Below are 16,230 nucleotides of genomic sequence, written 5' to 3'. Positions count from 1 at the left end.
AGATAGACCCCTCCCAGGAATAAGATACCTTGTTTAGAGGCAAGGAAAAGCTCTAAATGGATCCTTGAGATTCCTTTCAGCTATATTGGCATTTCAGTCTGAAATATTTTTGTCTTTCAATACACAGGTGATAGATGATTCCAGCAGACACCAGATTGAAGGTCAAGGATCCTCACATGCCACAGTTGTTAGACCTGGACTGAAAGCCACCACTGTAAGTTATTTGCAAGATTCACATCCATGATCAAGGTAGACTGTCAGTGTAAGGGTTACTTTTCAGTATAGGAAAGCTTGTGTGTCCTTGTCCAAGAGAGCTCTTCCCCACTTTGTCCTTCCTGTACTCCCTGCATAGAGGTTGCCTTGCTCTCTCTGATTACAGATGCCTGGGGGAGCTTGCTGTTCACACCAGAAACAGGGGGATACTGGATTAGAGATTGTCCAGCTCAGGGACTTGCCTGACCTCATGGCTTGAGACTCAGTCTGAACTCAGCTGAGTGGGGAATGCAGTTGAGTCTGATGGCTGATGTCAGGCCCTTACTGACACCCGTCCTTACTGGTGGGACACTCTCTGACAACCATTTTCCCTTTGCAAGACCAGTGTAAGACCTAACAGAGTCCTACTAAAGAAAGAGGACTAGTAAATTCCTTTCAGTAAATTACATTCAGTAGTCTGCTAAAATTGTCAAAACTTTTCCTACTGCTTAAGCTAAATATTTCTACACAAATTTAATCCCATCTTTATGTACCAATCATTTATGTCTAAGTGTGACAAATTAGCCAATTATATATGGTTAGCTTCTTACTATGGCCCGAAGAACAGACCTAAAATCCTTTGGTCTGAGTTTAAAATCCTTGCTAGAGTGTGTAATCCACTTGCTTTTCTCCTAGGCCCCAGTGGAAGGAATTGCCATTTTACACCAGTTCCCATTTTCCTCAGCCTTGCAAAGAATGTCTGTCATTGCTCAGGAAATTGGTGGGGATCCACAGGCCTTCATAAAAGGGGCTCCTGAAATAGTAGCCATGCTGTGTAGAGCAGAAACAGGTAACAAACATTTATAAATGCATCCTAGAAAGAGATATGTATAAGTGACTTTGGATGGTGCAATGAAATGGAAGACCCAAATGAGATTTCTGTCTAAGACTTCATACTAAAGCCTGAAAAGTGTCTGTTGTATTCCAAGTCTAAGGCTAAGCTCTCACAGAGCCCTTCTCAACAAAGAAGGATTTTGGGAGACATAAGAGATAAAAGTAACTACCAATCCTATACAAGATGTACAGTCTCTGGCAGAATAAATATTTGGAAGAGTTATCTACAGGTCCACCCTCCCTCAAAAAAGTTGGGTTTTTTTTCTCCAAACCTTGGGAAGGCAGCTAGAGAAGCACAGATCCTCCATGACACCCTGGAAGAAGGTAAGTCTTTGCAGTTTAGGACCTAAATTCAAATGATAAAGGAGAGACAAAAATGTTCTTATTGAACAAAATTAAGTTTCAGCTCCTTTCTTTGAGGCTTGGCCTGTTGGTAGACTAGGTCTACAGGCCCTCTGGGTCATAAACCTTGCCTGCTCCAAGGCTTCTTTTTATTAGGAAGCAGTTAAATGCTGTGATAAACTGTCTTTTCCTCTTTTGCACAGTCCCATCGAACTTTGAGAGCAAACTCCTGCTCTACACAGCACAGGGCTTTCGGGTCATTGGACTGGCCTGTAAATCTCTGCAGGCAGGGAAGCTGCCTGCTGCTCTAACAAGGTAAGCCATAAAAAACACTGTTTTGGCCATGTTCAGCCATGGGCCAGGGGTGTCTCACAAAGCATCATCACCACATCACCCCTGCCAAAAGCAAGGTGGTAGTACAGAGTTTTGTTAGATTCAGGCCAGATGGAATCTGATTTAAATCTGGATATATGTCTGGGAATGGATAGAGGGCACTCCTATAGCACATGAATGGAATCCTTGCACATTTCTTAACTTCCTCAGCTCTGGATTAACATAGGAAGCATAATCCTATTACACTCTGAAGACTAGCACGTGCCCCTCATTCATTCCATCATTTGCACTTGCAGATTTCCCCATGCTTTCAGTTGAAGAGAAGTCTTTCCAAAATTTTTTTATTATACACACTCTTCAATTAAGCAAAGGCAGCAGATGACCCCCATTACTGTTCTCCCACACAAAGTCAGCAAACTATTTTCTGCTGTTGTGTTGATCCAATCATTTACCTTTCTAGCTTTAGCCCTGTTTAGTTTCTAAAGAAGTCAGCAAACTCTTCTATTATGCTCATGGTATTAGATTTTTACAAGCCTCACAAAAGAATGCTCACACATGAATCCATATAGTTTTTCCCAAATCCCTTTTACTTTTGCCTGTGGTGCTCCAGAAACACCACTTCTGAAATATCTGCAGTTATTGAGTCTCTGCTGCCCTCTCTCCTTACTAGCTGCAGGTCCTAACCCAGGTGAGGCTCACTTGTTTGTTCATAGGGTTCTTTGCTCTGCTGAAAGGGCTGATGACACTGAGGCAGAGAGCAAGTAGTTACATAACTCTTGTGCCAGGTGTCATAACAGACCTATCCAACCCAACCAGCAAATGTCTGTGAAACAGCCCAGATTTTGCAGTTGTGTATGCAGTTACAGCATGTGTGATGTTTATGCTGCCAGGAGAAAGGAGAAAGCTGCTGGTCAAGCACAAGATCTGCTGTGAAAGAGTGACCATTCAGGCACCACCTGACTCAGATACTCTGACTGCCATGCATTTGTTTGGCATCTCCTTGGTGTCTAAAATAATTGCTTGAAAGCTTTCCTTCTTTTCAGATTCTTCAGAGTCAACCTGTGTCCCTGAGAGACCTCTAGCCAATGACTCAGGGATGGGGTGTCTACTAAATTTTGTTCTCAGCTGCATGTGTGCAACTGTAAAAAAGCAATAGCACAGGTGAAAAGAAAAATGTGGGAGAAAACAGAATTGGAGATGCCACAGGCTGTTTGCTTAGGTCCAACTGTCAAGAGGAGGAGACACATTGACTAAGGTGTGTTTCTTTGTTGTACAGTCCTCAGATGAGTAGGTCTAGTGTACACGAACATTCCAAGTCAGACCACCACAGTCTGGGAGTCCTGCGGGAAATTCAGGGTTCTGGTACTGAAGTAGCACTGCTGGTATTGAAATAGTACCACAAGAGACAGACATCCTGGGACTGCAGAAAATAGACAAATTTCAATTCTTTTGAGTGAGATGGGATAGTTGATAGTTATAACTGGTTATCACCAAATCCAACGGTGATAAAGGTAAAATAAATACTTAAATCTGTCTCTTTTTGACTGTTAGGGAGGAGGTAGAATCTGATCTGACATTCCTGGGTCTGCTGATAATGGAGAATCGATTAAAGAGGGAGACAAAGCCTGTTCTGGAAGAGCTCAGTGCTGCCCACATCAGGAGTGTTATGGTCACAGGTATCTAAAAAAGGTGGATTATTTTTATGATCACTGGCCCAGACAGGGAGTCCACCAATGTTTAAGTGAAAAGTCTGCTGTTGTCAACCCACTGGTAGGAAAGCACAAATATTTTATCCAAGAAGCATCTGTGTTTTAGTAATGACATAAGGTGAGCCTTGGTATCCCTGGCAACTTCACCAGGTTGTGTCTGATTCTGTTAAAGGCATGTAATGTAAAATCCCTTTTTTCTAGGGCCTCCTGAAATGAGAAGAAATGGAGCATGCATGCTCAGGACAAATCTCCAAACCTTTTGACATCTGTAACTCATGCCTACCAAGCTCATGCCTACCAGTGCCTGTCTATCCTTCTTTTCTTTTGTTTTGTTTTTTTCTTTTTCCCTTGGAGGGCCATTCCAAATCCAAACCAGGGTCTGAATAAAATAATCCCAAGTTTTTCCAATGTCCAAAGGATTTGGCCTCACCCCTTTCAGCCCACATACACCAAAGCCAATCAAGGAGAATCATGGATACCAGCAGCAGCTTAGTACTGAACCCTTTATTGGTTTTTTTTGTCTAAAACAAATAATCTAGAAGCACATTCCCCTTATGGATTTCTTCAAACTGAATTTGAAAATACTTCATGTCCAGATCAAAATGTTTCTTTTCCAAATGAAAATATGTTTAATGATTGAGACAAACCTTATCTGCAAAGTTTTGATCTTTATCAAAAACTTTCTTATGCACAGACACTGAAATCTTGCTGATTCTTCTGGATATGTTTGAAAACTCTGAATTCAGGCTAATGAATATTAAACGCCTCACTGCAGAAATTTTTAGATAACACTTACTTTGGTTTTTATAGGAGACAACATTCAGACAGCTATAACAGTTGCCAAAAAAGCTGGCATGATTGCTCCAACACACAGAGTGATTCTTGTGGAAGCAAACCAAATACCTGGATCCTTTTCGGCATCTATAACCTGGAAACCCCTAGAAGAAAAAAAAATTGAAGATTACAGAAGCCTGGTGAGCATATCAGAAGCAGATTTTGTGCAGCAGGAAAAAAACAAGATAAGATGGAATGCTTTAAATAAGGAGTGGGATTACGCTAGTATAACAGAACTGCAATTCACCATCAGAATATGTGCTAGAAGAGTGTTTATGAAGAGGGGATCTTTATAAAAATGTGTTCCCCTAGGGCCTACTTCCTAGCATATTATCCTCTGAACACATTTTTGCTAACTGCCTAGTTGGATTTGAGACCAGCTTTGCAGAAATCCCAGAAAGACTTGTCTCTAGCTGTCATGCTTAGCTTATGCCAACTTAAATGCTTCCTTTCTCTGCAAGAGAAATTTGGTGGTATAGATGTGGACTTAAAATCTGTGGACCTGCATTGAATGAACCAGCCCTGTTCAAGCAGGTAGAGTCTTAGCACTTTTCCATACCTGCAGAATTAAAACAGATCCACTGTTGAGAAATTGCATATACACAGTGAATCATAGGCCAGCCAGGCTAAGAAATTGATTTCATCAAGCATCTCCACAGAGAAGCTGGGATGAAGAGCAGTTACTTTCTCCCTGCATAGTTAGTCTGAAGGTGCTGACCCTTCTCTGCTAAATGCAGAGTCAGGCAGATGGTAGGGAATATCTGCAGGACTGTTGAGTGGCTCCTCAGTCTGAGCAACTTCTGCCTTGTGTTTCACTGCACAAAGACTTGCTTAGATGTGGTGCCCATCTGCTGTCTCTAGTCCCTCTCATTTCCAGTGCAGCCCATCAGATTGGCACTGTTGCATGAATTCTACCCAATGCAAGAATCCATTTGATAGAACTCATGCAACAAGCACCCAGTTAACACTGAAATTATTGGCATTATATGCCTCAATCCCTTTACAAATCCAAGCAAAGGCAATGGGCCTTGAATCCGAGTCTCCCAGAGCCTTCAAATGTCCTTTACTTTGTCTGTAGTAGCGTATGTGTAAACACAGAGTAGCTTTTGAGGGCCTGGGCACAGCACTCATTCTGTCTTATTTTGTAGGAGCATGACAGTCAGACTGAGCCAGAAATCAGGATGGCGTTGGGATCAGGCCAGTATCATTTTGCCATGAGTGGAAAATCTTACCAAATTGTAGCACAGCATTTCAGGCACTTACTTCCAAAGGTAAGATCTGAATTATTTGACTGGAGTAGCCTTGCCATTCAGAAGATATGAATTGTCCCAGTACAATTAGCTGAAGAGACTTGTATCAGGACATCTTCTGGGAACAATTATAACCCTGAAATATTTACAGGCCTCTTGTCCTTATTGTCAATATTACTTTTTCAAAATATTCATTAAGATCCCATATATCCTTGATCATAAGCCTTTCCTGCTTCAGAGTCTAGAATCAGTTGTTTACAAATGCAATACTTGGTGATTTTAATTCAGATTATTACTGAAATCACTTACTTCAAGTGTTTTAAAAATAATTTCCTATTTTTTTCCTTATAGCTCTTGCTGAATGGAACAGTTTTTGCTAGAATGTCTCCTAGTCATAAATCCAGCCTTATAGAAGAGTTTCAAAAACTGGAGTAAGTTCCTAATGAATTTGAAAGTGTTCATTGAATTTCCAGGCTTGAAAAGACTCTAGTGAGAGCTAGAGAGCTTTTGTTTAGCATAGAGTTTCATGGAACTGCACAAAACTGAAACGTCCACACATGTGCAACTTGGCCATTAAATTCCAAAAGTCTGTTAAAAAAGAGACACTGAACTCCGTGTTGGTTTGGCAACCTGTTAAAGATCAAATACTTGCATGGTCCTGGATTTTGTTTGTTCATATCTTCCTTCATTTTTACCTCCCTCTGGGCCTGAAGGATTGACACTTTTCTCCCTAAGATTTTTTAGAATCTCTCCCAGCGCTGAAGCTTCTCTGAGCTTGCTGTCATTTTACTGTGCTACTGCTGGCTCAATGTGACAGGTTAGAAAATGTGGCAGGGTAGTCTGGATTGTTCACAGTCCAAGTGATATATATAGATATATCTCTATCTCTAGATATCTATCTATCTAGACAGATATAGACACACACATGTATATGTATATTCCTGAGTCACAGGCATCTTGTTGCTTGTTGTTCAGCTGTTTCCCAAGTCTTTTGAAGACCCTCACCCTTACTCCACCTAGTTAGTCCCAGGCTTTGTCCTAGAGCAAGGTGAGCTTTAGCACATTTCAGATTATCAACCAGGTGTGTGCAGTTGTGAGCACCTCAACTGCTGTCTGGCCAGACAGGCTTTAACTTTCTAGAAAGGCTTTTAAGATAAATCTTGCATGACTTGCATGGAGCAGGCTCTGATTCCTCACTTGCCTTATTACTTTGTTTTTTAGTTACTTTGTGGGCATGTGTGGAGATGGAGCCAATGACTGCGGGGTAAGTCCAATTCTTTTTACAGTATATTTTTAAAATGAGAAATTAATGCAATGCCAGTAGAATATTCTGAACTGACCCCATACTGGAGATGGGAGTGTACCACTTATTCACAGAGCAGCTGTACTATCACCAGTAGTGATTTAGACCTGATCCCATTGTATGGTCCTTACCATGCAAGAGCTGTCCTAGGCAGAGATTTTTGCAGTTTGTAATCTCAAAGACCGGTTCATTTTCCTTGCAAAAACCACCAGAAGATTCTCCTGGGAGAAGCAAGCAGAGAACCTAGACTAGCTGCATAAAGTGTAGGAGCAAACAAGTGCTAAAAAAGGAGACAGAGCCAAAGCTATCTTCTACAGCTGGTCGTGGATGACTGTGGGGTCTGTGGAAAATGAACTTTCCCGTGCTCTCATCCCTATTCCTTCCCTGGACTCGGTATCTCACTGGAGGAACCCTCAGGGTGGAGCACACCCAGGGAGTGAAGAGGGACTGCTGTCACAGAACATATCCTGTAATAAGGGGTCACTGCTTGGCTGACATGTAAGCTGCTGTGTCTTCCTGGTGAGCACTGAGGAGGAATGTGACTTGCAGGCTTTGAAAGTGGCACATGCAGGGATATCCCTGTCGGAGCAGGAGGCATCTGTGGCTTCACCTTTCACATCCCGAACGGCCAGCATAGCCTGTGTTCCAGAGTTAATCAGGTAAGCATGTTCCTATTCCTATTTCATAAAGAAGAAAGTTCCTGCTCCTCTCAAACATTAGGCTTGGGTATTGCCATCAAGTCACAGTATGCATATCTAGAGAAAAAGAAATGTCTTTGACCTTGAACTTGCCATTTGCCTAGTCCCTATCTGAAATTCCTTTATGATACATTAATTATCACAGGAGGAGGACATTTACAGTTGAGATTTATGTAATCAGAAGTATTTTAAATGCAAAAGAAATAACAAAATTAACAATGCTCCATAAAGCTGAATCAAATGTCCACCAGCCAAACTGTATACCCATTTTAGGTCCTACCTCTGACACCCTATGCTGGTAAAACATGGCATCTATTATACCAGGATCCTGATTTTGCTTACTGGAGTGTTTGAGTAGGCGGGGAGAGCATTATCCTGACTGGATATTGTATGTTCCCTGTAGGAGGAGAGGACTTGTTAATTCTGAACACAGTGAGCAGCTGCTTGGCTTTGTAAGTTTTTCCTCATACAGAGCTGTTACCTATGCTATTAATGTCAGCAGAAAAAGTTGCTGGGGTAAATTGTAGTCTACAGAACACAAGTGACTGGAATCAAGCCCTTTTCATTGAACAACATATCTGCAAGTGAAGATTTTATTTTCATTTAGGTCAGATTTTATTTATTTCACCTCCCAGTAAGGTACTGTAGAGGCCTCTCTGCTTGTGACACATACTTTGTTTTTCAACAGCCTTTTGAGAGAACTGGCACCAGGAGCAGACCTATCACCTAATTGCTGTACTTTATTTATGCCTTCACACAGGGAAGGCCGTGCTGCTCTTGTCACTTCCTTCTGCATGTTCAAGTACATGGCACTGTACAGCACAATTCAGTACCTTGGTGTTCTCCTGCTTTACTGGGTATGTATTGGGAGCACATTGGCTGGAACTGGATAAGATACTATTTCCTTGTAGGAGAAACAGGGCATAAAAGCCACATGAAACTGGGAGATGGAGCTTTACCTTTACCTGAGCTATAAACTTCTGTGGTGTGATCATATGGTCCTCCTGTACCCTCAGCAGAAAACTGGCAAGATTCTTCCCATTAACTTCAGCCAGAGGGCTCAAAATCCAAGCTGGGCAAAAAGAAAGCTGAGATACTGACTGGTGTTTTGGATGAGGGCATATATCTGTGAAAAGGAAGAATCTGGTGTAAGCATATGCTGTTACAATTTATTCAGCATTTAAAGCATGAATTAACTTGACAGTAAGCAAATCCCCTGGAGTGCCTTAAACCACTTTTGCATGGCTTTTTCCCAGATGGAGAGGAGGGCTTTGTGTTCAGAAATAACCCAGCAGTGAGAAAGCAGTCTCCTCAAATACTCTTCTATTTTATTGCCTGGAGTGAACTGAAAGTGTAGCTAGTCTGAACAATGCGCAAAAGGAGAATATTCACTGCAGGCCCAATGGTGAGGAACCTATTGGCAGGGTGGTGAAATGTGTGGTCTCCTTATCTGCAGATTAGCATTTCAGAACAAACAGCAGAGAAGTAGCTCCATGGGTATAATACGGCTTTCTGAAGAGGATATAAACATGCCTGTGGCAAATGTCTGATGTGTGATTTTTTTTCTTTGTTTTCTTCTTTTCAGCAACTAAACTCCTTTGGGAATTACCAATTTTTGTTCCAAGATCTGGCTATTACCACCATAATTGGTGTGACAAGTAAGCTCCTTAGTCATCCTATGTATTAACGAGAGAATGGTCTCAAATATTTTTCTCCTCCTTGGAAATGCATAATTCTACATGTAGAAAGGAAGAAAATGGAGGCCAAGCTTCCTGCAAACTAAACAACCTCTATGTAGAATACAGGATGTTTAGATTAGTAGAAGAGGGGTCTTGTTTGAGAAAAGCCCTGAAGATGGGAAGTACCTAGTGGTACATTTGCAGAGTATGTAGGTTGTTGCTAACTGGGGTGCTATATTTAGGACCAAGGAGTAAACCCTCACCTAGTGCAGTGGAAAGTCTATTCAGGCATTTTTCTGTTGACTTAGGAAGGCAGATTTAGAAGATGCCAGACTCCATGCCCAAATGAAAAAGAAGGGATTAAATGTTTTGAGTCCAGTTCACATTTGAAGCTGTGTAGGCCAGAGCCCCAAAAGAAAAGAGAGGTGAAAATGGAGAGGAAAGAAATTACAGATGTCAGACACTACAGAGCAGGGAGCTGTAAGCCAAGAATAAGAGGGGAAATCAATGCTGAGGCAGAAAAAGCAAGACAATGTAATTGAGACAGAGTAAGTGCAGGGAGAGTTTTAGACAAAGGAATGGCAAGGATAGGGCCATGAAAAGCATATAGCCAAACCACATCCTGGTATGTTCCATCCTTGCTGGAACATAGACAACAGGAAAAGACTTGGATGAAATCAAGCCTAAAAAGGTCAGCCACAACAACACTGGGTGCCAAAAGCTACATTGCTGTAAGTAGTTTATCTGGAATTGCATCAAAGCTTTGTGCATAGCTGTTTTAAAGTCCGGATAACTTTTTTAAACCTAAGAACAGAGAAAAACTTGTGTCAAATAATGCTGTCCTTCTTCGGCTCAAATAACCAGCCACTAGGTGTTTAGTGCAGGAGGATGAATAGAATACAGATGGCAAAAAAAATCCCAAGCCACAGTTGACAAGTGTCAGAAAGAGAACAGACGAGCATAAGTATAAGTTCATATTCTTGGGCCTGACAGTTGCCAAATAAAATAAAAAGCCAACATTTTATTTTTCAAAAATGCCTCATGATAGTCAGATGACATTAGTTAACCTCTTCCGTGTCAATATGATTTTGTAAGAAAACAACTCTGTGTTTTATACTTGATACAATCTTTGTATGTTTTATTAAGAATATTACAGACTGCACAAATGTCATTGATAAAGTCAGTATTACACAGCATCACTGTATTTTGGGCACACCAGTAAACACATCTGTGCTTGTTTCAGTGAGTTTCACAGGTGCCTATCCAAAGCTGGTCCCCTACAGGCCTCCAAGCCAGCTCATCTCACCCCCATTGCTGCTCTCTGTTGTGCTTAACATCCTCTTCAGCCTCAGCATGCAGATCTTGGGGTTTGTGGTGGTCCAGGAGCAGCCTTGGTATTCCAAGACTGATATACACAGGTAGGACCCCTTTCTTGGACTCTGGATACCACAGGGTTGACCTAGTGGGGCAGGTCTGTGTGAAACTATTGATCAGTTTAACTGCAGGCCTGATGAGCAGCAGACCCTGTGCTGCTCACAGGGTGCAAACACTTTAACCGGTATTGTCTGAGGTCCCCAAGCTCTTCAACAACTCACCATACACCATTTATGTGGTGAGAATGCTTCTGCTGAGCACAGACAGGAGGATTTGATTGCAGGAGAGACCAGGTCTGAGCTGAAGTTCTGACAAGTTCAGCAAGCTCAACGAGTGGTGAGGTTGAGGGTATTGCCAATAACCTGTATTGTGGCTGTGAGGGAGGGCTCCTGGTAGTTAATAGTGGAAGCTGGGAGAAATAACCAGGACAATGATCATTCCCTGAGCAGCGTGACAATGTTTTTCAGTGCCTGCCAACCAGTGAACAACCATGAAAGGAATTCATCCTCCAGCCTGATTTTCCATGGGGTGAGAGATGGAGCCCATGAGCAAACAGACAATGGCTTCAAGAGCTATGAAAACACCACAGTGTGGCTACTAAGTACCATCAATTGCCTCATTGTAGCACTCGTGTTTTCCAAGGGAAAGCCTTTCAGGCAACCCATCTACACCAACTGTAAGTATGGAGACAGAGGAAATGATATATAAATCAACTCAGGAGGTCAGTTTAATATGGAAAAAATTAAACCTGACCAAAATTTTGGCAGCCAAAATCAGGAGCAAGACTCTCATGAGAAGGGAACATGAGCTCATATGTTTGTGACAGTTCCAGAAGATGCAGTGAGTGATGGAAGAGCTGTTCTTTTGCTCTCAGGGACAAATCCTGCTCTTAGACAAAACTCTCTTCAGCTTTTTTTTCTTTTTTTTTTTTTTTTTTTTCTTAGCTGAAGAGTTAAAATATCCTGTACGTTTCACGGCTTTGATTTTTTTAAAAATAGTAATAGTGAGAAGGGAATTCCTTGTAGAGACTAGTAAATTAGGTCATCCCAGAACAAGGCAAAACAAATGAGTGGGTGGAGGATGAACTTTGGTGCATGCCAGCTGAAGAGTAAATTAATTTACTCATCATTAGAACATTTTCCTACAGATGGAGAAGGTAATAGGTTCTCTATTATTTAGACTCTTTAGATCCTGATCAAGAGTAAAGTCTTGAGATCACTGAAGCTGAAGGCAGCATTCCTAACCATATTAACAAGACCAAGACTATATCCTGGATGTTTTTCTGAATCACAGGATACACTGTGATCAGAGAGAGACTCACTGGAAGGCTATAGCTTCTGAAAGCTTCTCAGATGTAAAAATCAAATGTTCAAAATGCTCATTTGGTGTTTTAAATCTTTGGCTACAATGCTTGTCCCACACTCATGTATAGCTACTTGATTGAGTAAAGCTGGGGTGTTACTCTGTTCAGGTTTCTCTTGCTGACAATTTCTTTCTGTCTCATGGATTCTTTTGATGACTGTGTAACAGAATATTATTACAGTCTTCTACAGTAAAGGCAAGCAACTGAGATTGCTCATAAACCTGTGGGTTTCTTTCTTTGCTCTTATCTCTTCAGATGTGTTCATACTGGTGCTCATAGGGCAGCTGGCCATTTGCCTCTTCTTGATGTTTGCTGACATTGATGATCTCTACTCCAAGATGGATGTGAGTGCTGTTCCAAAGAGGATTTTCTTCCTACTGCCAGTACATTATAAATAAAATGGTATTGTTTTAAAAAAAGGCACAGAATTTTGCAGGGAGACATGGCACCTCTAAAGACAAATCATATTTAAAGAGGTAGATTTTGGATTATGGGATTGTAGAAACTTCTGGAAATATGGTGGCTCCAAACTAGTATCTGTGCATTCATAGGAACAGCTACACTTGTAATTTTGATTGTTTCAGAACATTGTCCAAGCAACAGAAGATAACATCACTAATCTTATGTGTGGTATGTTGGTGGCTTGTGAAGCCAGGAGCAGAACAGGGCTGGGCTCTGTGAGTTTAAAACAAAGAACCATGTTCTCATGTTTCTCAAGCTGTGCTACTCTGTACAAAGGTCCTCTTACCAATATCTGCCAGTTAGCACTCAAAGCAGCTCTCAGTTCGAGTCCAAAATTTTCCAGGCTCCCCATTTAAATTTTAGAGAGCCTGAAGTTTCCCAAAGCAGGATTTGGGTTTAGAGCAGTTGTACAGAAAGACTAGTGAGGCTGCCATGGCAAGAGAGGATCTATCTTGATCCTTGACTAATAAATACCAATAAGGCTTGATTTATGTAATCTGGCAGAATGCAAACTGGGAGTTGTGCAAATCCATCCCAAGGGAAATGTGAGGGAAGGATAAGATCTACATCAGCTGAAGGATGGGGCTTGTCAGTGGACCTGACAATTAGTATGTTGAGGCTGGGAGATGTTAAGCTCCTCTACTGTGGCACTCTCGCAATCCTGCTGTAGGATTTGCAGGAACAAAACAAGAAAAGCACCACACAGGTATTTTTTCTGTACGTTTGCAATGAGAGCGACGGCTTTGAGTCACAAATGCTGAACACAATGCAGCTTCTAGTTCTGTATGTTCCCATGTCAGTTAGCAAGTCGGTTTAGAAATGGAATTAATGAAACATGGAAAGAGAAGGGGAGTCAAAGGGTCAGGGTCTCGATTTTGAATGCCGACCTAAAGTTGCCTCCGCGTTTCCTGTAACTATTCGCAGAGCCCGGCTTAGCGGGCAGACCCCATTAGAGAACCTGCCACGAGATGGCACTTCAAAGCAAGGCATCGTCCTGTTGTGGGCTGTGGTGGCACACGACATTTTCCAGCACTGCAGCTGCGAGGGGGTAAAATGCTTTTGGGGAGAACTGCAGAACTCCCAGCCCAAACAGTCTGGAGGGAATTTACTGGAGCTGCTGAGAAGAAAAAAGAAGGAAGTAGCAATAAAACCATCTGCAATAGCCTAGCCCTGGAGAAACTGCTGATCCAAATTGTGGATCTGAACTGCATCTCCAAAAGCAGTTGAGCTACAGCTAGAAAGCCAGTCCCATCTCTGGGAAGCTGGGTTTGGGGCTGAAATGGAACTATTTCTCAATATTAGAAAGTAAAAAGGCAATTAGATTTCCTCTTGTAATTCCAAAGAAGGGTTTTCTCTGTTTTCTCTACTATGTAATAGATTTTAAAGCATCTTTATCAGTAATTCCTCAGGACAATAGCAGTATTAGCTCATCAGCAGGGTAAACCAGTTTGGGAGTCTGGCTTTTTATGACATGAAGCTGCTGAAGATCTGGAGCACAAGTCATATAAGGAGTGGCTGAGGGAGCTGTATTTGTTTAATCGTGGGGAAAGGAGGCTCAGGGGAGACCTTAATTCTGTCTACAGTTTCCTGACAGGAGGTTGTAGCAAGGTGGGTGTCACTTTTTTCCTCCCATGTAACAAGTGATAGAGAGGAATTTGCCTCAGGTTGTGCCAAGGGAAGTTTAGACTGGAGATTAAGAAAAAATTGTAACTGAAAGGGCTACAGGCTGGAAGGGAAGGGTTATTGCACAGAAGTGGTGGAGCCATCATCCCTGGAAGTATTTAAAAGAAGTGTAGTTGTGGCACTTAGGGACATGGTGGACTTGGCAGTGCCAGGTTTATGGTTGGGCTCAATGACCTTTAGGGTTTTTCCCAACCTAAATGATTCTGCATTCTATTACACAAGTACCCATCAGTGTTTGCTGTGAACACATTGCTGAAGAGCTTCTCCTGCTTTTTCCCCAGCTCGTTTGCACTCCTACCACATGGCGAATCTCCATGGTGGTAATGCTTGCAGTCACACTTGCTGTGTCCTTCCTTGTTGAGGTGAGTGTGCATCATTGGATGTGCTGGTCAGCACAAATTGGAGAGTCAAAATGGTCAAGTCTTGCTCTTTCTCCCTCCTCCTCAGCCCAGTTTAGGAATATCTAGTAAAACAGGAGTAATGCTGCTACCTCACCCTTGCTCCCTTTTCTTCAAACCCTCCATCTGAATGATAAGGAAATGCAAGGCCTTGCCACCTTTTCTTTCCTCTGGTGAGTGGATCTATCAGGCCCTGTCCCAGGCTAGAAAAATATAGGCAGTCTGTGGTGTTTTCTGCTCAGATTCTGAAGACTCTAAGGAAGAACAGGTCACAGTTCTGTGGTGGAGAACTCTGGTGGAGCTGGTATGAAATGTGGTCAATAAAAGGCTGTTTAAGGGACATGGATGAGTAGGGCAGGTGGGAGATCTGGGTCTCCACTATTTGCCCACGAGTATGTACTCTGGATGAAGAGTAAACTGCTGTCCATGTCCTCTTAAACCTTCTTTTTGCTTTTGCCTTTACAGGAAGCTGTCATTGAGAACAGACCCCTGTGGCTGTTCCTGAAAAAGACATTCCGGTACCACTCAAAGAGCCACTACAAAAAGCTGCAGCACATGTTGGAGCAGGACTCAGCCTGGCCACCTCTGAATGAAACCTTCTTCTCAGACTCTGTGGCAGTAACTGTAGAAGGAAATATGGGAGGCCATAGCAATCCAACATTTGACAGCATTGAGGACTCACTTTGAATGAAACTGTAATGGACATGTCTAGGACAGTAGCATTTGACCTTAAAAGGACACAGTGACTCAATTGCTGCTCTCCCATTTTAGGAGAGCATCAATGCTAAGAAGATGTAACCTCTTGCTTACCTCTAAATTCACTGGAAGCACAAAATCTGCTGCAGTAACATAAAGCCCCAATGATGTTTCCTCTGTCCCCTTGCCCACACACAAACAGCTGCCAGCAGTAAATCGAACATCTCGCTCAATATTGGAAAAGTACTTGAGATTGAAACACCCCATTGCTGCATCCCTCTGTTGAACTTTATTATGCAATCCCTACGGGTGGGAGATGCTCCAGATGAAAAGTAGTTAATTGCAATAGCAGAACTCCTCTAGGCAGATTCCCTTTGAGAAAATAAGTAGAACTTACTACTGATAGAGGCTGCTGAGCATAGGCATTCCTGAGATTCCTCATGGAGTTTCAAATCCTGCTGCTCAGTGTCTTGCATTTTCTTGGAGGTTTTAATCCTTCTGGCAATACTTGGCTTCCAAAGCTGAAAGGAGCTGCAAACAGCCAAAGCTTTCTGGAAGTGTCCACCCTCACTGTGCTCTTCCCATGGTGGGAATAAAAAGAGCTCTCTTGCTAGCTCACTGCTATCAGGAAACCTGCTTGCCCTCTTAGTTTTCATCAAGTGATACTTGCCTTTTATGGGCAAAAAGTTGTTGACCATTATTTAGCACTGGTTTTTTGGCAGGAGGTATTGTTCAGGATATCCGTGAAAAAACATAGAATGGAATGTATTAATTAAAATTATTATCTCATCCTGCGGTCTTCAAGGATATGCTGTCCTGTGTGGTATGAGCTTGCTTTACTAGGGCCGCTGCTGCACAACTGGCTTCCTCGTCAGCTTTGCCAGTACTAGAAGAAAAGAAACATTGAAGGGGCTATTAACCTCAAGGAACTAAGGCCTGAAAGAAAAGATGTGGAGCCAGCTAGGTCTCAAAATAATTTTTTTTTAATTCTGCAGCATTCTCTTAAGTTGGACCATCTCA

The 16,230-nt window shown here is 42.2% G+C and overlaps 1 protein-coding gene across 1 annotated transcript in view; it reads left to right on the top strand.

The window, feature by feature from the left end:
- The window catches only part of ATP13A4 (ATPase 13A4), a 37,237-nt gene extending 21,225 nt beyond the window's left edge, over window positions 1-16,012 (top strand). Inside the window, exons 15-30 of the mRNA XM_062498814.1 lie at window positions 128-214; window positions 889-1,042; window positions 1,632-1,743; window positions 3,313-3,437; window positions 4,281-4,444; window positions 5,453-5,575; window positions 5,906-5,985; window positions 6,776-6,818; window positions 7,407-7,516; window positions 8,316-8,412; window positions 9,141-9,213; window positions 10,478-10,652; window positions 11,076-11,284; window positions 12,227-12,315; window positions 14,398-14,478; window positions 14,980-16,012. Of these exons, the coding sequence (XP_062354798.1) occupies window positions 128-214; window positions 889-1,042; window positions 1,632-1,743; window positions 3,313-3,437; window positions 4,281-4,444; window positions 5,453-5,575; window positions 5,906-5,985; window positions 6,776-6,818; window positions 7,407-7,516; window positions 8,316-8,412; window positions 9,141-9,213; window positions 10,478-10,652; window positions 11,076-11,284; window positions 12,227-12,315; window positions 14,398-14,478; window positions 14,980-15,201 (1,944 nt within the window). The 3' untranslated portion in view covers window positions 15,202-16,012. The remainder of the gene's footprint in view (window positions 1-127; window positions 215-888; window positions 1,043-1,631; window positions 1,744-3,312; window positions 3,438-4,280; window positions 4,445-5,452; window positions 5,576-5,905; window positions 5,986-6,775; window positions 6,819-7,406; window positions 7,517-8,315; window positions 8,413-9,140; window positions 9,214-10,477; window positions 10,653-11,075; window positions 11,285-12,226; window positions 12,316-14,397; window positions 14,479-14,979) is intronic.
- The last annotated feature ends 218 nt before the right edge of the window (window positions 16,013-16,230 follow it).

This window comes from Cinclus cinclus, chromosome 10 (genome assembly GCF_963662255.1).
Source record: "Cinclus cinclus chromosome 10, bCinCin1.1, whole genome shotgun sequence".
In the NCBI taxonomy this organism is placed as follows: Eukaryota; Metazoa; Chordata; class Aves; order Passeriformes; family Cinclidae; genus Cinclus; species Cinclus cinclus.
Note: the sequence above shows the minus strand (reverse complement) of the source record. Positions and strands in the feature narration are given on the sequence as shown.